The 21,466-nt window shown below is 39.4% G+C and overlaps 2 protein-coding genes across 3 annotated transcripts in view; one reads left to right on the forward strand and one right to left on the reverse strand.

Annotated features, from left to right (window-relative positions):
* The window catches only part of LOC111339893 (uncharacterized), a 62,943-nt gene that overhangs the window by 30,305 nt on the left and 11,172 nt on the right, over positions 1-21,466 (forward strand). The window contains exon 1 of one of the 2 annotated variants that reach the window (XM_088742254.1): positions 13,367-13,622. The exons of the other annotated variant lie outside the window; for it this stretch is intronic. The gene's annotated coding sequence lies outside the window, so the exon portion shown is untranslated. Of the gene's footprint in view, positions 1-13,366; positions 13,623-21,466 lie in introns of those variants that run through there. 2 annotated transcript variants of the gene reach the window in all.
* Positions 14,978-21,403, reverse strand: LOC111339896 (uncharacterized). The gene is made up of 5 exons (XM_022946624.2): positions 21,246-21,403; positions 19,787-20,054; positions 17,603-17,771; positions 17,049-17,161; positions 14,978-16,203 (listed from the first exon to the last, which is right to left on the reverse strand). Exons 2-5 carry the CDS (start codon positions 19,985-19,987, stop codon positions 15,616-15,618), a joined length of 1,071 nt encoding a protein of 356 aa, XP_022802359.2. The 5' UTR covers positions 19,988-20,054; positions 21,246-21,403; the 3' UTR covers positions 14,978-15,615.

Below are 21,466 nucleotides of genomic sequence, written 5' to 3' on the forward strand. Positions count from 1 at the left end.
ACTGTGAGCAGGCTTAACAATAACAAAACTCCGCCAATATGGGATTGAGACGTGGCCTTTGTGCCCTTCAATCAAGAGTGAGACACCTTATCCATAGTTCCTGAACAGACTGGCTTAGATTATGAATCTTGTTCCACTTTTTTGAGCGTGATTAAGTGACAAACAGTAGCGAGAAATCCATATTCAAGAGAAAGAAAAACAAGGTCAATATTCTTGTTTCTATTACGTCCATGTTTTACTAACGTATTGGAATTTCTGCAATGAAATGTAACGTTATCATCGCAGAGCAATTCTTGCTTTTGAAATCTTTTTTGAAAACACCTTTGCCATCGTCGAGCGGGTCTTTTTGTTGAAATTTATCCATCCTTTCCGGACGTTTAGGCATAGCTTGACAGATGAGACCATCGACACCTGATTGTCTCCAAAAACTCCCCGCTTCCTCTCGGGGAATTACCGAGACTGAAGTAACACCAGCGGCTGTTTACAAACATGCTTAGTGTTCCGATTCCCTGCTTTTGTGTTTAAAATTGCATCCCTATACACGTTCAAGTACGCGGAAGTGTTTAGCTTTCATCAGTTTATCAAATGCAGATATCACAATCTCTTACAACACTCAGATCGCCCTCCTTTTAACTTAACATAATCTATTTTTGTTTTCTCATTTCTAATCCAAGAAAAAATGATTTTAGCCTATAGAATAAGTGTTTTATTTCATTCAAAAGCCAACTTAAGCTTGCATTACAAAGAAGGGGGAAATATGCTTGTCAAGAATCTACGGACTGTACTTAACTATTGTAAGTACATGAGTAACATCGACATTACAAAAAGGTCAATAGTTTGCATCTTTCATCATGAAGGAGTTCTGAAAAGATAAACGAGTTCATATTTGCCCGAGATTTTACTTCTCCGGCCCTGTCTGAATATCTTCATTCTTCTTTGGTAGAGAAAATTAAGATATTCAGTAGATTAGTTAACTTTCACTGAGTGCACTGAATGCACTGTATTCGATAGCTGAAACAAAGAACGTCACAAGTTACCAATAACTTGGACTCTCTCTCTCCCAGATGTTAGCAAAATCCAAAGACGTTTGGCAAAGAGTATGACCAATAAATGGAATTTATTGATTTACCTTTGAATTTGCATCCAGCTCAATTTCATTAGATTCATAGGTTGATCGCAATTGGAACCAAGCCCCTATTCTTTGAATGAATTTAGAGCGGAGAGGTTGCATATCGACTTTAATTGACGACGTACGAGCGGTGTTTTCTCTTTGGCGAGCTTTTGACTCTACGACGCTTATGGTCTGGAAATTATGGAATTTATGTCATGTCAGGTAATTTCCTGACTGCAGGCAATAAGGGGTTTTGGCGGTCACACCTAAAACACGAGACAACAATGTAAATACCGGAAGTTATGATTAGTTACTTTCGATTCAAGTTGTGTCTGTATTCCGGACTCTGGACCCCTTCCTCCGTTTGCGAGGTACGCATGCAAGTTAAGTGTTGTAGGTGTAATCAATTCAATTTGTTTGTTCCCTTTCACAGGGGTTTGAAAATTAAGGGCAGTCTTCCATTTTGTTTCTGTTTGTTTTTGGAAGGTCGCCTGAAAACTTCCTGCAGATCTAGCAGCTCTGAATAAAAAAGATGTTTCTTATGAAAGGGAGAGACCATTCATCTGTATTTAAAGCGTGCAAAAGCTATTTTTGTTTAGGGGATGTTTCAATACTATGATGATGCAATACTACTAAAACGTCATTTGGAACTTTTCTAAAGTATATTCGACTAATTCTACCTTATAATTTCAATATATCAACAAAGTTGACTGGTAAATTGGCCACCGCTACGATTATAAAAGCTGACGTTTCGAGCGTTAGCCCTTCGTCGGAGCGTTAGCCCTTCGTCGAGCGTTAGCCCTTCGCTCCGACGAAGGGCTAACGCTCGAAACGTCAGCTTTTATAATCGTAACGGTGGCCAATTTACCATTTCAACTTTGTTGATATCTTGAAATTATTTCGTTACCCCCACCGACGCAGCCCCAAACAGTTTCTTTAGAAACTATCATGCAGCCTTTATTCTACCTTAGCTCTAATGACCCCAGAGGTTAAAGGAGAGCTTTTCCTAGTATTATCGAATGCAAATTGCTGCTGATTTTGAGCCTATGTATTTGAACGGATTTTTTTTATTTCTATTGTGGAGATTAAATCATTACGCCAAGACTACCCTAAGACGTTTCAGTTTTCCTTAGTCCCAAACCTCCTGTGTATTTTTTCCAGCTGTTATGATTCCATCGTTCCATGTGTTTGGTTCTCCTTGTATTACGTATTTTGTTATTGTGGACATGAAATATTATGCTCAGATTTTAAGCTTGCCTCATTCCCTAACCTCCTGTGGATTTTTTCCAGCTGTTATGATTCCTTCGTTCCATCCGTTTGGTTCTCCTTCAGTTCTCCTTGTATTACGTCTTTGGTGAGTTTTGCTTTTTTTACACAGGAAAAGAGCTCAGGTTAGAAAAAAAATTGAACTTTTTTTTTTTTTCGATCACCTATTAATCAAAGAATTTCTGATGGCCTTTCGGGTTTTGTCTGAAGAGCAATCGTGTGTTATGTAGCTAGTTTCCTCTCGTAACAAGACAAATAAAAAAAGAAATCTAAGGGAAGTGGATACGCGGACAAAGTTTTGGTGAAAGAAGAAGGATTCAAGGAGAAGGACGACTCGAAGTGAAACGAAACAAAATTAAACAATTGAAAACGAATGGAGAGATACTACTAGAAATGAATAGTAAATAAAACTGCGATAAAGCCTAGGGTTTACTTAACTGCGCTCTGCGATCATTTTCGGCTGATAAAAATCTCTATCGATCAAGCCATAAAAATTATTCACAAACTATGTAGTAATACACCTAAAGTTAGATACCTTAGGTACATTACTTCAGCAGTTTGATGACAGGCACGTGAAAAGGTGTTGTGTGATTATGATTACTGCACAAAAATTTGATTATCGATTATCTTCATCCATTGTTTACCGTGTAAATAATCAATAGTTGCTACAGGTAAGGAAAAAAAGATATCCTCTAGGTCAGGGATAATTCAAGGAAGTTCACTTTGAGTCAGGGAAAATTTACGTTACGCACGAAGAAATCAAGGAGAAGTAAAATCTCGAGTAAATACGAACTCGTTCATCTTTCCAGAGTCCCTTCAGAATGAGAGATGCTAACTATTGACCTTTTTGTGATCGATGTTACTCATGTACAGTCCGTAGATTCTTGACAAGCGTATCTGCCCCCCATGTAATGCAAGCTCGATTTCATTGTGTTCTACATTTCCTGAGAAACCCAACATCAGCTTTTCGTTAAATTTCATTCAACAATACTTTATCAGTCTAACACGTTCCATGAAGGTGAAATATATGAAAGAATTTGATATTAAATCTTTTTTCCACGTTACGTTAAGCGGGAACTATAAATTTATTCACACTGCATGTAACTTGCTGAGACATAAATAAATCAGTGAGTGGAGGGAACGGCTGTGAGGGGACGTTGAAGGCCATTACCAAGACATTTGTAAAATTGTTAATCCAGTTTTGTAGGGATATTTTACATTTGTCAGGGAAAAGTCAAAGAATTGCAAAAACCTTTGGCTGTGGCAACCATGACATTACTTGAGAATAAGATTGGCACTAGAAAAAATCACTGCTGTCGTTGTTCCTGAATGCGGTCAGATCTACCTTAAAATCCTCAGAATGGTTAGTAATTGCCGACGGTGAGGGGACCATGAACACCACTCTTGAGTCTGCACTTTCGATTTGAAATGCTTTCAGGACGTAAACCATCTATTTACAGCACAGGGGGCCCAGACAAGCGACGAGTCTGGTTGTCTATTCGAAATATGAAGGAATGTATGGGAGAATATTGAAGAGTCTTATTATCGTAAACTTATATCATGAAATGTCTGAGTTAAAGCTCAAAATAAATGTAAACCTACCTCACTTGCTGTGTATTGTCGTTTCTGTGGCTCTAAATGGCGAATTTCAGCGATTTGGTGGGTTTTGCGTCGACTGTTATAATGTATAGTAACAGTCGACTGAAAACCCACCAAATCACTGAAATTCGCCATTTAGAGTCACAGAGACGACAATACACAGCAAGTGAGGTAGGTTTACATTTATTTTGAGCTTTAACTCAGACATTTCATGATATAAGTTTACGATAATAAGACTCTTCAATATTCTCCCATACATTCCTTTATATTTCGAATGAACAACCAGACTCGTCGCTTGTCTGGGTCCCCTGTGTTTACAGTGAGAGCGCCCTGTTTCACCTTAGAGAAACGTGTGAACTGTTTAATGAGCATCACATGAAAAAGTTAGGGATTTTTGGCCAGTGCCGTCACCAACAGATCGATATACGAAACCAATAATTTTCTAAATTGGTACTTGGTATGTTTTTCAATGAGAACCACTGGTAACTTTTTTTGTTCGTAGGGTAGGTTTGTGTGTTTTTAGCTCTGCACTGTGTGCCTTTTTCGAAATCGAAAGACAGATTGTTGTCAAAGAATGACCTCTTGTAGAGTTCCAGTCTCCAAAGGTAAAGGCGCTGTACATCCCACTCGATTTAATATTCTGGAAAAAACTTCATCCTCAAAGCTACTCAAGCAATGATCATATCTTTTCAGCTCAAAAAATCAAATTTAAATGAAATTCAACCACAATGAACGTGACTTGCAATTAGTGTGTTAGTATTAGTAAACCGTGATGCATGAAGCGACTCAGCACCACCCAAAAGCTGAAAAACGTGTAAGAGCAGATGCCTTTCTCGGCTCTTGCAGATTAACAATTGAGTCCTGGCGTCTTCAAACTGATGAAAAACTCAAAACAAGGACAAAAGCCAAAACGTAGGCTTCGGCAAAATTGGAGACGGTTGCCGGAATTGCGTTATTTGTACAGTTTTTCCGCCGGTAACGGAACATACTTTTTGTCAAATCATTTTGCGGTACAATGACACTTAATCCATTACAAAGGTTAAACAGAGTGAAATTAAGTGGTATTACGTAAATTAAAATATACAGAAACACAATATACATTGCGGAGAAGGTTATCATGATTTCACCGTTTTCCGCCACTTGAACTAGTGATCCGATATTCGGTACATACCCATCGACTTTTTTTTTTGTTTTTGAAACACAGACTTTCGTAGATTTACAGTTAATCAAGTTAAATCAGTCTGATACTCTTTTCTTTTTCGCTAGACTGGATCTAAAGCCAGATTTTCACTGAACGCTGACCACTGACCATCGCACTATTTAACCGCTGACCATCGCAATATTTTCGGACAAATGATTACGTGGCCCTAGGTAACCAAGCAGAAATTAACGATTATTTGCGGTAGATTTGATTATGGTCGTGGTTCTTTTTTTACCTCATACAAGTGATCAATACCGGTGTGTTTCATCGGTCAAGAATTAAGCAAGCTAAGATAATTCACGTAAGTCTGTTGTCAATGTTGTAACACTGTCTTTCGTCTACTGACTGAGTCGCTCTTATTGGTTGCCTTAAGCCGTGTTAATTCATAGTTTTTCCTTTTTTACTGGACGCCGTGGAAAGAGATTTTTAATGTGCAATGAGATGCAAATCGGTGTTAGCGAGTGTGGAATTACGTGGCTTATTGTGGGCTTATTAAAATATATGCAATTAATATAAAAATACATCTATCGCTTTTTTTTGCGGAAAAGTTAGATGTGGTTTTAGGGTTTTCCATTCACGTTCCGCGATATTTGTAAGCGATCCTTATTATTTGCATTTCACGCCCGTTTGTGGTAAATAAAATTGTCATGCAAGTTTGGAAATTCGCTTGAATTGCACTAAAATTGCTTATAAGTCTGAGAGGGGTTTAGGCAGGAGTAGTTTTGAAGGCATCTCTTCGAAGAATAGGTCTACTCTGGGACCTTAAGTTGCGTTAAGTCGCCTAAAGTCGCCTTAAGTTGCCTTAAGTCGCTATTGTGACTTATGATTATACAAAAGTAACCAGAATGACTGTTGTCTTTATTGCAAGGGATTCTGTAAGTATTTTTAGGGTTTATGGAGATACTGTTGCTAACTTTGATTTTATCACTTCAGTCAAATAAAGTCGCTTTATGTCGCCTAAAGTCGCCTAAAGTCGCAATGTTTTTTCTGCCAATTCTGCTTAAGTTGCTTAAATCGCCCAAAGTCGCCCAAAGTTGCGGCGACTTAAGGCCCCAAATTAGGCCTATAAATGGTAATCAACATTTGAAAATGATTAAAGCCCTCAAAATTATTTTGCCCTCTTCAGCAAAGCTTGGTGACGACAAACCTTGGGCATCATTTAGGGTGGTACCCCTTCCACACACTATGCCACGATATTGATAACTGTAGATCTCAGTGTAAGGTCTGAAAAAGGATTCCGGTTTGGGCTAATTTATTTTGCCGATAATTACTTAAGTACGCCGTTGGAAGAAAAGACAGCATTTAATTTTTTTCTCAAGCATCTGAGCGGCCGGAATCGTCTGAGCGGGCCATACTCAAGATAAATAACATATGTAGATGATAAGCTGAATACCACATGCATTTTGATTGGTTCTTACTTATGGTCTTTCGAAGGACAATCGCATAGATGACGTCACCATATGCAACATTTTCCTTTTTCATCTTATAAAACAAAGGGAGTCTATGTTGCCGTGGTTTTGTATAATAATTAGTTTCGAGCCCAGACCTTCCACGGTCTACATTAAACGGTAGGATCAGGGCATGAGATTATTTAAGTAACAAAACACATTTTTAGGGGCTCTATAACGTGATAAAACCACGCGGGATGTTGAAAGAACACGAGGAAAACGAAGGCTCTTGATTTATAAGCTTTCCGAGGGGTTCTTCTAACATTCCAAGTTCTTTACCACGTTTAAGAGCCGGAAGAAATGCGTTCTATTGCATGCTTTTATGACTTAACCAGTTACATGCCGGCTCTATAACCTGAAACTGAATTGACCAATCAGGCGATGCGTTTTATTATCATTATATTATAAACAGAAATAGATCACAGCAGTGACCCATTCAGCTGCGTATCTTGCGCCAATTTTTTGTTCTTACCACATTTTGACGTCGTCTGTCATCTATTACTTAACAGTCGAAAGGCAACATGAAATTTATTTATCAATCTTCCTTAGATGATAAACACCATCGGTATCAATAAGACTCCAAAAAATGATCAATTGGACCATTTTATTGCTCAGCGTCAATTTCATTGGGGCAGCATTTAGCTGTTGTGCGAAAAAACAAGCAGGTGAAGGAGCACTTTTTCTCGTAAGGTTATCTTGAATAACGAAGTTGAGTCCCGATGAATTTTTCTATCTTTGGCTTTTAACCCGTGACTTTCCAGTCAAGCTGTAAATAATCTTCTTCGTCATAAGTTTTGGATGATTTCTGGTTAGGAGAATTATAATATCCCGTTGTATCTGAACTTAAGAGGCTGTCCACGAGAAAACCATGCAAAACCATGCAGAAGGTGCTACAGGCTAGATCACAGAATTAGCTTATATTCTGTGTGTAAGTATACTTGGGTGCACTATTTTCAAATATGTTATGATTGGGGTCCAAGCTCCTTTCCTTTGTGTGTACGAGGGGGGTCCCCTCGGGAGACCATATTTACTGTTATAGAAGGCCGAAATTTCCTGAAGCTTAGATGTCTCGGTCATCAATAATTTACGACGTGAGTGATAACTGAGTAGCCGGCGGTCTAACTGAATGATTTAACTTCGACTACACGTATAAACCAGACAGATTGAGGCTTTTTACTTCTCGTTATCGTGTACTAACCGAAGGACAGTTCAACGTTTTTCTGGAAGCCAGAAAAATATTGCACTTTTAAAATTATTTCTAAAATCTCTCGCAAACCTTATAATAAATCTAATATAGGTTCTTTTAAGAGAATAACTCAGAGTTTTGTTGTACGCTTTCAAAAGTCTGGGTATTGTGAATTTATGGACACTTCAGCCTCGGAACTATGACAAACTATGAGCCACCAAAATCGCTTTATTAAAAATTGCTAAAAAATATACGGAACAGGATACTTAATTGATCACTCAGAAACACAACATGACACTTCAAAAACATACCTCTGTGGCTGAGAAAGGCTAAAGGAAATAATTTTCCCGCTGTGATCCCAGTAAAAAATCTCCTCTTTTCGACGAAATGATGTTACTTCGGGGTGTAGCTGGATAAGTCATAACCTGTCTCGTGAATATTTTCTCGCTATTAGAATGATCAAAGTAACTTTCATTTCCAAAAATGCTATTTCTTTTGCTTGGAGGACGGAAAATATCTTTTTCGAGTGTCTTCATGGGTCTTATAATGCGATAGAAACTACGACTTACAAACATGTGTTGATAGTGTTCTTCTATTTACTACCATCTTTGCTTCGAGCCCGCGAACCAAGAGGTCTGCGATTTTTCGCTATGTAGATTGCTTTGGCACGAAAGCGCGAAAGTTCAGTACAGCTGTAAAAATATTTGAATTCATACACGAAGTTGCTAACCTATATTGTAGAAGACAGGGTCATATGCTGGCTTAACATTTTCTTCTATGGCTGCAAGTCTAACTTGCTCGTTTTCGAAACACTCGTCGATGCCATGTGGCAATTCGAAGCACTATCGTAACATCAAAGAGTACTTGCCACTCCGTAGTTGCAGGAGAGGTATAACCAGTCACCTTCAACGGTTGAAAACATCTCAAACAAACATCAAAGGTGAATGGCAGCTGATACTTTTGAGAGCTGGGTTATTTGATGAAGATGGTGAAACGCTCACAATCTGTCCTCTGTACAGAGATAGTTTTGGTACTATCTGGAATTCGAGTAGACCAGTTACAAAATGCCATCATCCACTTCATGTCCGAGTTGGGGCTAAGTCTGAAAGAGGGATTTCGTTGGACATTTCAAAAGAGATTCAAGTTTACCGGGGAGTTCTAGTGCCCATTGGATCAGGTATTTGTGAACTATGTGGCTTTCTCAGTTTTCCTCTTTCTTCTTTCTTTTTTTTTTTCCAATACTTACTCATTTTGTTTTTAAATTCTAGGTATATGCATTAGGTGCAGAAATTACATTTAGAAGAAAGAGGGAAAAGAGAAACACAAATGCTTCAGGTGAGTATATATTAATCTCAAAAGTGGTTGAGTTGGTCACACGAATTCAAAATTTCAGCAAAGTCTGATTTATTGAATGAGTTTATCCGCTCAGCTCCTTGTGCTTGTGGTAGGGTAGATCCAGTGGTTCGCCAGTTGAATATACCTTGGAAGAAAGCTGCACCAAGCACAAAGAGATATTACAGACAGAAGGGGAAAGAGATCGTTGAAGTGGCTCTGCATTGCCTTACTCCGGGGCAAGCCATAGAATTACTTTCAGAGTTGATGAATTATATGGAGAAAAGAGAGAGGCGAAAGAGTGCAGATACTGGTGTTAGCGAAATATCGCGCCTGATTAAACTGTACGAAGAGTCGGTTTACCAAAAGGCAAATTCTGTCAGTATTTGTAAACGATTACACTAAAGTACAACTTCAGCTGCTTATTCCTGGATTAAACATTTGGACTGTAGATGAGGCAAGAAGGCATGCCGCTAAGGTGGGGGTTGGTAGGCCAGTGACACAGATGGAGACCACTTCACACGCAAGACTGGATTCAAGCAAAGTAGACCATTTTTTAGATTTTACATCTGCAGGCCAAATTTCGTGCAAGATGTTGCGTACGTAACAAAAACGCTAAAATTGTTGAATGGGGAGAAGATGGAAATTCCAAACGTGGTTAGGACAGTTATTGCTTCAAGGATTGTGGACTTATACCAGCAGTACTGTCAGGAAACCGGTTTCTTTTCACTTGGAGGGGTCAACCTTCTTAAGTATTTTACAAGTACGTATCAAAACATATTCATGATTCAAAATCAGAAGAAGTGCGAAAGAAGAAAGAAAACTCATAGGGTTTTTATATTCTATTATCTCACGTAGATATCACGAGGAAATCATTATATGCATTGTGTCAGGTTTCTTAGTTTAAACTACTTCTTCGGCTTACTTAACTGAAAATTACTTAAGGCAGATTAGGGTGGGGATTTTAAAGAGCAAAAGCGCCGGATGACAATAGCAGAGAAATATGAACACGAGGAGAAAAATATAACAAAATGTCATTATTGTATAAATTTGTGCATAGGTAACCCAGGCTCACTGTTTGTGTCACGTGGGGCGAAGTTTAGGTCTGGAAATTTGCTTGAAAATGGAAATAAAATCAATGAAACTTACCATGTGGCGATTTCTTGTTGTCCTTAATATGTACACGAAGTTTCGCGAAAAATACTCTTCTTCACCTCTCCTTCATAGTAAAGAGACAAGGTAGGAGGCTGACGGCAGCGTCGGGGACCGATCGACAGCGTCGGGGACCGGTCGACTAGGCTCCGTAAAACTTGTACGTTAACCCACTAGAATGGCGGCCCGAAACCGTTGTCATCACAATCTGCACAATTCAAACTGGCACTGAGCTCGGGGCACCTGGTGACGAGTATAATAAGTCCCCGTGGACTGAGGGAAGTCCCAGATTGCTCAAAGGTAAAACTCACCTTCCGACTACACCCTCTGGAATATTGGCCAGAATCTATTCTTTCCCAACAGCCAATCACATTGATTTGTGCAGCATCACAAAAGCAGTCTTTGGCAGGACCTGACAACATCGCTACAAGGAGATCGCAAACCTTCGATACACTCGAAGACGTAGTAAACAGGCCAGGAAAGTTAGGCAAGCGCGGATAATTTAAGTTTTGTCCCCGAGAGGTCTGTATCTACCTTTCTATAACATCAAGAAATGGTTAGATATTCTAGTCTTCTCGGATAGGGACGAATAAATGGAGGTCCCGTCTCCTGCAGGGTTAGGGGTAGGAGACGTTAATTTCCTACGCACGAGATTACTGTGTGATGGATGTCCTCCCCTGGGGTGGGATGGGTGGGTTTATTGGAGCTTAAACCTCATAGGGGACCCATGTCCTATTGTTTCTGCTCCAGTACTTGGTACAAATCATTAAATAAAAAAAAAAATCTTACCATTTTGTTTCTATATAATGCTATTTTTCAGTGTACCTTTAACACTCAAACTGCCCAACATCCTAGGCCGATTTAATTTTTCGAATTTTTATTTCTTCTTTAAGGTTTGTCGAAACCATTTTTTTAAAACCAAAAATTTGTGCAATTTTAACAAACGCCTGGCCTCTTAAAGCAATTGAGCATGTATGAGAGGCTTTATCTTAAATATTTGTAAATAAAGGAAAATGAGTGGTGACATTAGTATTCCATTTTAAAGATAAAAGTTCAGCCTGGGTTCAAGATGTTAAAGATCACTTGAAAGCTGGTAAAGCTGGTAAAAGCTACCTTAAAACAAACTTCCAGATCCACCTTACTGAAGAAAGCCAGCGTGCTGATCATTGCCGGATATTTGCGTTGTCTGACCCCGAAGATCATCACTGTGAGTATGAGCACATGAAATCGTGTCAAAGCTGCGACAATATCCAGAATGTTCTTGATGAAATAGAACTGGTATTGTCATCAGGAGACCTTCACTTCAGCAGGTGAACTATTACTGATACCATGTTCCTATAGTCTTCCTCTTTCAAAACCACTGAGAAAACGTCGATTATGTAAACTTACTTCATAAGAAGTCGTTTTCGTCGACTTGGAAAGATTAGTAAGGTATTTAAATTGTAGTTGAAACCAAAGCAAGAAGAATTGGTTTGCTGTTGCATCTATTTATGAGAACTTCTTACGGAAATAAAAAGGAAGTCACCTGAGATTGTCGAGGCGTTTGCACGTAATGATAACGCTGGTTGTTATCATTGTGCTCTTTTATTGCTAAGTATTCATGGTATCAGTCAACGTACAGGTGTAACTACAAGCCGATACGACTTCAGTGAATCAAACAGTGGCAAAGATATGTGCGATCGCCATAATTCTCCTTTGAAACGGTCATATACGCCAGTACGTCAAAGCAGGAAATGATGTCGAGAAGGCAAAAGATATGAAGAAAGCAATAGATTCTTACTCCGGAGTTAGAATTTGCCGTGCATCAGTTGTAAAGGTGGACACTAGCGCACAGGATCTGCATAATTCAATGGTGGAGAAGGAAAGTTCGTTCGCTACGATAAGCTGATGAAGAGAGGGACCAGCCAGGGAAGCACCCGATTGGAGGTCATTGAGCCGTTCACATCTCCGCATGTGTCAACTGGCTTCTTGTACAAAAATAGCAAATCTAAGGAGAACAAAAGTGAACATTATGAATTCAGTTGCTCTCAACCAGGTTGCATCAAGTTATTCAAAACGACCACAGCGTTGCAAAACCACCAGGACTTTGGCAAGCACATTTCTCACACCCGAAAGGATTCCATGCATGGCGCTATGCACCAACATACGGCCTTCGTATATTCCATCTAAAAAGAACCTTGAAGGATTGAGCCAAAAGGAGTGCATGGAGTACCCCACTGCTGAGCCTGGTTGGGCCTTGAAGAAAAACAAGAAGACCGGGCGATTTTCAGAATATGTCAAAGAGTACCTCCTTAAACAGGCTGTTTTTGATGGATAAGAGAGAGGAAATAAGAGCGACCCTGCCGTTGTTGTCTCAAACTTGAAGTCACTTCGTGGACCAGATGGCGTAAAATTGTTTTCTTTTAAAGACTGGCTCAACGTGCAGCAAGTTACATCATACTTTTCACAGCGTCTCGCATCGGTCGCTTTGAGTGGGAAGCTTTCTTTAAACAAGAAGACTGTGTTAGAAGAAGAAGATATGTTCGATGCCCTTGTTGGGAGAGGAGAACGAGAGTCCATGCGAGAGAAAAATTTTCAGGTTGTGGACTTACAGAAGGAACTTTCAAACTATTGATAAAAAAATGGAGCGGAGCTAATAAGCAGCTAGAGCGGAGATACCTGTTACCAATGCCCGTTATCACGCGTGTTCTCCAAGGGCACTTCATAAGAATAACAACACATTTTTCTGAAAAATGTTTGTTAAAGATTCAAATTTCGTCCCATCTCCAGACACGGGGCTCTGCAACAAATTTGCAGATCTATTTCTTTCTACGTTATGTGATATTGGAAGATGTCTTGGTTCTTAATATATAAGTATACAACGAAAAGCTCTTTGTATCACCTTATAAAGCTTTAAAATAAATTTAAAAAAAGCTTACCGTTTGCCAGACGAAGCAAAATTACGAAATTTGTAAATGCAAACATGACATCAAAGCAAACCATTTTCGAAAGCATCAAGCAAAAGAACACTTCCCGTTGATTACACAAACCACTTTTTTACCGCAGGTCAGTTTTGTTATTGCAGGCGCATAAGGCATTATGGCGGATGAAAAGTGAAAGAGTCGTGGTTGAGTTTTGGCCGTTCTGTCGTAATCTTTATGTTGTCAATTTAAATATCAAAATGGGCATTAGAGTACTGGCCTTTTCAACAACAACAAATCTGAGAAATAAGTCGCAGCTTGTGTTTTATCGCACCACTCAGTCTTTCCGAACGGCAACGGAATGTGCACTTTTGGACGGTTTTATGGCAGATATTATCTCGTGGAAACATAACAATGTACAGAGAAGGTTAGAATCTCCTATTGAGAAGTTTATCTTGCAATTTCTTTCAAAAGTACCCGGGAAATGTAACCAATCGTCATGAATTGTAGTATTATCTTAAGTCATATATGAGCACGATCCTTCGCAGTAAAGCATTATTTGAGCAATAGTGGAAATCAGACCTGAAAAAAATTTCAGGCCTGTACGGGATTCGAACCACTGACCTCTGCGATACTAGTGCAGCGCTCTACCAATTGAGCTAACAAGCCAACTGGGAGCAGGCCATCAAATTAATTCGATATAAACCCGTAGATGATAAATCAAACAACAACAAACATATGAAACATATGTGTGAACTGCGGTTATGAGACGTATATGAGCACGATCCTTCGCAGTAAAGCACTATTTGAGCAGTAGTGGAAATCAGACCTGAAAAAAATTTCAGGCCTGTACGGGATTCGAACCACTGACCTCTGCGATACTAGTGCAGCGCTCTACCAATTGAGCTAACAAGCCAACTGGGAGCAGGCCATCAAATTAATTCGATATAAACCCGTAGATGATAAATCAAACAACAACAAACATATGAAACATATGTGTGAACTGCGGTTATGAGACGTATATGAGCATGATCCTTCGCAGTAAAGCACTATTTGAGCAATAGTGGAAATCAGACCTGAAAAAAATTTCAGGCCTGTACGGGATTCGAACCACTGACCTCTGCGATACTAGTGCAGCGCTCTACCAATTGAGCTAACAAGCCAACTGGGAGCAGGCCATCAAATTAATTCGATATAAACCCATATATGATAAATCAAACAACAACAAACATATGAAACATGTGTGAACTGCGGTTATGAGACGTATATGAACACGATCCTTCGCAGTAAAGCACTATTTGAGCAATAGTGGAAATCAGACCTGAAAAAAATTTCAGGCCTGTACGGGATTCGAACCACTGACCTCTGCGATACTAGTGCAGCGCTCTACCAATTGAGCTAACAAGCCAACTGGGAGCAGGCCATCAAATTAATTCGAATTAATTTGATGGCCTGCTCCCAGTTGGCTTGTTAGCTCAATTGGTAGAGCGCTGCACTAGTATCGCAGAGGTCAGTGGTTCGAATCCCGTACAGGCCTGAAATTTTTTTCAGGTCTGATTTCCACTATTGCTCAAATAGTGCTTTACTGCGAAGGATCGTGCTCATATACGTCTCATAACCGCAGTTCACACATATGTTTCATATGTTTGTTGTTGTTTGATTATCTTAAGTCAGTACTACGATCGGTGAGCAACTGGTGACCATTAAAACCTCCGTATTTCTCTCAAGCTATTGCAATACCCAGAAGTTTTTTATAGCAGAGGAAAAGAAAATACCTCTGCGTAAAGTATCAAGCATTTCATTTTACTTGAAGCTCTGCGAAAACTTTTAAACTTTTTTTTAAAAACTCAAGAAATTTGCATAATTTTTCTCATTAGCATATGACATGTGAAATAATGCTATGGAAAATGTAACAAAGAAGAGTCACACTAATTATGTTGTCATTGTTTAATAGTGTATACATAGTAGTTTGTGAGAATTTTGTTTCACCTGGATTGCTGTACAATTTGCCAGAAATATTGTCATTGAAAAAAACACAAAATTTGAACATATTTCAGTGTAGATTTGGCTGTTCAAGGGTACCGTACCCCCCTGAAAAACAAGAAAAGAAAGAAGCTTGAACTAAACTAATACCATATCTACCAATACTTCACCATGTTATGCCTATGTGGAAAGTTTGAGCTAATTCTGTGATGTGCACTGTAGCACCTTTGGCATGGTTTTCTCATGGTTAGCCCCTTAATTATGTGATCAACCCTCAGGCTGTACTTCGCCTCTTCAGCTAACAACTTCAAACTCGTGCACGCCTTCAAGTATCTAACAAACTCTTCTTACTACTTCATTTTCCACCTTTGGTTTTACACTGAAGTAAGCTTCTCTTTATTTACAGCGTTATCCTCCTCTGCTTCATCAGAGTTACCCTATGATGATTTTTGGGAGTTCCCCTCAGGCTTGGGTTTTCCGGAGTTTCCTTCCCCAGATTCCCTGGAGTCTCCTTCCCTTTGATCTTCGTCGCACACATCCTTCAAGCCCTCAGAGTTTCCTCCTGCAAGGTGCTCTAGTTTACCCGGGTCAAGGTCTCCATTCTCCAGTCCTTCATGGCCATCCCTTTTACCTTGGTCAGTATCCTTTATCTGCTGTTCTTCTGGACCAGTCGGGGCTCCTTTTTCCGAGTCATCAGCAGGCCCCTTTTCAGGGTCGGTGGTTTTCTTTTCTCCCGTATCTTCGTAGTCGTTGCGTGGAACACTCCAACACTCCATCTGAGCAAACACCGTCGCCTGTTGCTGAACGTGGACTGAATCACTTAAGAAGGAAAACCACATAGCCCGATCTTCAGGTACTCCATTGCTCATCTTTTCACCTGCTGCCTTCATACTGACTTTACCATCCTTATCACAGTACAGGTACTCATCGTTTTTTACGGACTGGATTGTGTAGTACTCCTTGTTATTGTTGACTGCTCTGACACGGAACAAATATTTAACGTTTCCGGAAAATTTTTCAAGTTTCTGAGGTAAAAAGAAAAAGAGGCACCGTCCAATGAACAAGAGCAAAATATTGCCTAGAATATCACATAGAATGACTAAGTACATTTTCAAATCGAGTAAGTTATGTGAAAAATAATTCCCTCCAAGACGATTTAATTGTTGTCAAGCCTTCAGTCAAATGAGCGACGTCATAATGTAAACAAAGGTAGCTTTATCCTTTACCCTTCCAACATCAGTATGCATTTTCTCCGTACTGTTTTCCAAACATTTGGTATGGTACTTGAAAGGAGAATTTATTTGACGATCGAGGGCTACGGTAGTTGGCGATCATTTCCTATATTCTCTATCAATGTTTTCGAACTTTGTCGAGGCAAGGCACCGACTGTTCGTGGCTGGCACTTTTGAGTCGAAATTCCAGTTATTTTCTTTCGGATAAGGACGAATAAACCGTAGGTCCCGTCTCCTGCAGGGTTAGGGGTAGGAGACGTTAATTTCCCACGCACGAGATCACTGTGTGATGGATGTCCTCCCCCGGGGTGGGATGGGTGGGTTGCAGTCCGTAATGCTCTGTTGAGAGTGAGGACTTAAACTGGTAAATAAACAGTGAAACATTTCTTTGTGATATGACTTACACACCAACGACAAAAGATAAAGATAAGTTGGTATGTTAATCTCTTTTACGAATGTCCGACGAATGCAGTCTTCGGTAATATTTAATTAGATTTTGGCCCTGAAAATGCGCCAGAATGCATCCGTCTTTACCTTACCAAAAAGATATCCTTGGGAGATCCCCTTCATCTACCTGTTTCTAATTTTTTTTTGTAGAATTGATTGTCTTATTAAGATATACTAGGTATTAAACTTACACGAAAGATAACATCAGGGTGGGCCTTCCTTACAGCCAGGTAATAATTATCCTCTCCAGACCAATACCTAAAGACTTGATGGCTTGTGTCTTGGTCTTTTTCCATGAGGAACGCTGTAAATGAAGCAGATGAGTTCGGAAAAGCTCAATGGAAAAAATTTAGGTGATCTCTCAACGTGAGGCTTGTAAAATACGCGAAAAGCAAGAGACCCTTTAATTAAAAAAAAGCGGAAATCAAGTGTGAATTTTTTTAAATATCCAGCGAACAAGCGGCGAGAACAATCCACAAACTTACAGAAGAAATCGTCTAGGTGTTTATATAGCAAAAGAATGTTAAATAGAATAGATGTAACACCAAATTCTCAACTGTATAGCAGCTAGAAAGGAGAATTCAATATTTGACAGTAGCTTACGCCTTACTGCGTGGTCGACGACCTCCACTCAACATGATGAACATAAATCTTGAATAATTCATCTCTAATAAGTTAGGGTAAAAGTCCTTTTTTGAGTACATTTAGGAGGCGACTGGAAGCTAGTCGGTCTCTATTTCCTTACATGTTAGTTTATCATTCTGACTGGTTCCTGTGCAGTGTACAGTCATTGTTTTTGGACTTCTCCCATGTTCTCTGTGGACCTTCAAGAGGTTACCGTCCGCTTCTCCGGGCTTGAGTCGTAGGTCTTTACGTAAAAATGATTGTATACAGCAAGGTAGAATTTCACTCCCCTAAAAGACAAAAAACTAACTGTCGTGAAACTTATTAGCTCCCATAGGGTTTTGTTTCTGTTTTGTTTGTACAGAGTTCAAAGGACGTTTATGATTGACAGTTGATCACGAGGCTTTTAAAATAATTACTCATGTGCTTTCTGATTAAGCATAGTTGTGAATACGAGTCATCGAATAAACACGTTAAATAATTGTCTACGAGAATAATTATTCGACACTAACATTGAATTTGCTTTTAATAAACCTCTACTTTTCATGATCAGTTTCTTTTTATTCTTGATAATTCGAGAATTCAAACTCCCCTAATACATTCTTCTTAAATCTTGATTATGTTGCTACGCTCGCTGCGCAGCAATAAAAGAGAGCTTAAAGTGCACCTACACCCAAAACATTCTTTTCGCTTAACGAAGTAAGCTTATTTTTTTGAGTATTTCTGCGCAAAAAATTTTTTATTTGCTCAAATCTTCAATTTTCTATGCCCAGTCAAAATACGGAAAATCGGCCGCCATCTTGCCCCACGACCGAGTTTAAAGAGGAATGGCTCTAGTGGGTAATGTGACGTCAAATCGAGAACACGAAAGTCTGCATTTCACACATTTTTACTTGTTTGGGAAGGTTGTAGTCGATAATTGTCCGAAAATATGCCGACTAAGTGTGTTGTAGAAGGATGTAGCAACGTGCGAAATTTGCAAGAGGGTATCACGCTTCATACATTCTTCATACAACACACCTAGTCGGCATATTTCGGACAATATCGACGACAATCTTCCCAAACAAGTGAAAATGTGTGAGATGCAGACTTTCGTGTTCTCGATTTGACGTCACATTACCCGCTAGAGCCATTCTTCTTTAAACTCGGTCGTGGGGCAAGATGGCGGCCGAGTTTCCGTATTTTGACTGGGCATAGAAAATTAAAGATTTGAGCAAATTATAAAATTTTTGCACAGAAATACTCCAAAAAATAAGCTTATTTCGTTAAGCGAAAAAAAAATTTTGGGTCTAGGTGCACTTTTAGCACCAGACGTTCTTGAGGTCACGAACGCCTACCGGAAGTCATTAGAGGAACTATGTACATACTGCGCATGTCATGACGTTCGCGTGGTTACGTCGCAGACGCCAGAACGCCACTTTTCAGGTTGAAGGTAGGACGCCGCAAAAATATGCTGTTAATTTGTTTATAGGAGATAAATTGTGGACTCAAAACCATAAAAAGCTCTTCTGCTTTTCATTAAGTGATTAAAAAACGTTTTCGTAGCGCGTAAAGTGGTTTTTGCTTAATCGATAGATTAAACGGGATTCGACAATGGCAGACAATTTTCTCGCCAAGTCTGGGTGATTTAAGTCCTTTGATTTCATGTCCATTTGAATCATCAAATGCAGAACTAAGATTTTTTTAAACCGGGTTTAAGCTTATCACAAATTACTTTGAGCGATAATTTAGAATTAAGACACTTAAGCGACATTTAGATACAATAACAAAGTGCAAAATGAGATAGATGATTGTCTTTCTGCATCGGTTGTATTTTGTAACTGCACATTGTATATCGTATGCATCTATGCCAGGTTTTGAGCAACCGACTACAAACATAAGAATAACAAATCTCGCTGTGGTTAACGAATTTAGAAAAAGAGAAATGGTCCTCTAGGCATCCAGATCATGCACTGAAAACTTCATGCTCGCTCGTTTGTTCGCATTGTTTACACAACTATGAAGTGGTAAATTTCAAGTCGCCTAATAAATTGACGAATTATTTATTCTGTCAAGAGAGTGGGGTAAAGAAACTTATTCCCTTGCTCATTAAGGTCATATCTCTAGCATCTTTTAGCAAAGACATGTTAACACGGGTAGAAGTCCGTGTCTGAAAAACGTCGACTGCTTAACCTTCCTATTTCGCGCCAAGAACGGAGGCCTCGATCCAGACTTACGCGGCTTCTCTGCCGTTCGTGTTGTCAAGAACGTCTGGTGCTTAAGCTATCTAAAGTCATATCAAAGAGACAGACTTGGGCATTCATACCTCATCATCCGGGTATTTTGAGTAAAGTTCTTGTGTGCGTATTTCCACGGACATTCCAATGCCATCTTCTTTGTCTGGTTTGGCTGTGGTTGTCTCAGCTCTTTCTGTTATAGAATGCAATTTTTCCTTTTTCTCTGAACATCCATTCATAGCTTCATCGCAACTTCTTTTCCTTGAAACTATCTGATGTTGTTGAAGCATTTTCGAATTTATCGTATACGAGTCCCTCGGAAGACTGTTTCCAGGAGAACGAAATATTAACACAAAACTGCAATGAGAAAAAAGGAGAAGCTTTTGTTTCCCCTAATGATTATACTTTTGAAAGTGTTCTCATTTACAAGAGTCCGTCTGCTTTGGAGTTATCCCAGAAAATAAGGTGCTCAAGTACAGATTACTTTCAAACATGCTTATATACGACTAGAGATTGGAAAGATTCCAGGCCGCTGACCTGTGACTGTTTTTGAGAATCGGCAGGGAACATTAAAATGAAGACGCACGTGCACAGAATTAGATTGCCACTGGGCCCCCATGCGCTGTGAAAAGATTAAAGCCCAGTTTACTTATAAGAACTTTTCACTGTTGGACGTATCATTTGACAGGTTTTGATCAAATTTTGTCCATGTTGCGACAAATTAGAAAGAGAGAGGTGCACCATAGGTAATTCCTTGTGCGCTCAGTTGGATTCACGTATTTTTATTAACGCTACGTGGTGTGGCATGCTAGTCCAAGGATCTGTTTGTGTTCTGATAGGCCTCGAAGGCCTCACTCTCCGAGTATTGTTTATATCACGTTGTATCATGTTGTTCGAACCAATATAGGTGTCATTGCGATAAGTCTATGAAAAGAGTCACGATAATGTTGCTTGACATTTAAGGACACAAACGAGCTTACCCATGGTGGATTCCGTCCCTAGCGGGACCATTGTCCACAATTTAAATTTCAATAAAATATTCAATCATCTAGAGTACTCGTGCGTAAACGAGATTGAACATGACGTCCTTTCGGACGTAAATCAACCATGTGCTGAGTTTTTGAAGTTTCCCGCGGAACAGTTACGATTCGATTTCGTCCTCCATGGAAAGGAAATCTTTAAGTTGATTTTAGTTTGTGCATAGTTAACTATGGTTTGTGGAGTAAAATTTTCGTGACAATATAACAAGTAACAATATTTCACACGGTCCTTTGTTATGCAACAAAATAAGTAATTTACGCTAACCAATCTATTTTGCGTTTCAAAACATGCATTTCTGAATTCATGGTGGAATTGATAAAAAGTAGTAAATTCCTGATCTCTTTAGACCATGACCTACGAAACAGAATGTTACCAGCTTTGAAATACCCGGTTTTTCACTTCTTGCTATGTTTGACTTGCGTTGAGGTACTTGTTAACCTGACTGTGAATTAGTTCGTTGATAACTTTAATTCTCTAAGAGTTTCAGCTAGAAAGAAAACACAGTACCTTCAATTTTTTCAAACTTTTAAACTTGTCAGTGGCGCAAACAGGTGGGATTCGGTGCTGAACTCTTCCTGCGCGCTCGAGTTTCAACGGATAGCGATCGCAACTCAGTGGTACAGAGCTTGTTTCGGATGAGTGGTCCTTTTACTATTTCCACTTTTATACTTGACAAACAGATTCCGTAAAGAGAGTAATGACGTCTGTTACAAGGGGTGAACACGGAA

Source organism: Stylophora pistillata, chromosome 13 (genome assembly GCF_964205215.1).
Source record: "Stylophora pistillata chromosome 13, jaStyPist1.2, whole genome shotgun sequence".
NCBI classification, from domain to species: domain Eukaryota; kingdom Metazoa; phylum Cnidaria; class Anthozoa; order Scleractinia; family Pocilloporidae; genus Stylophora; species Stylophora pistillata.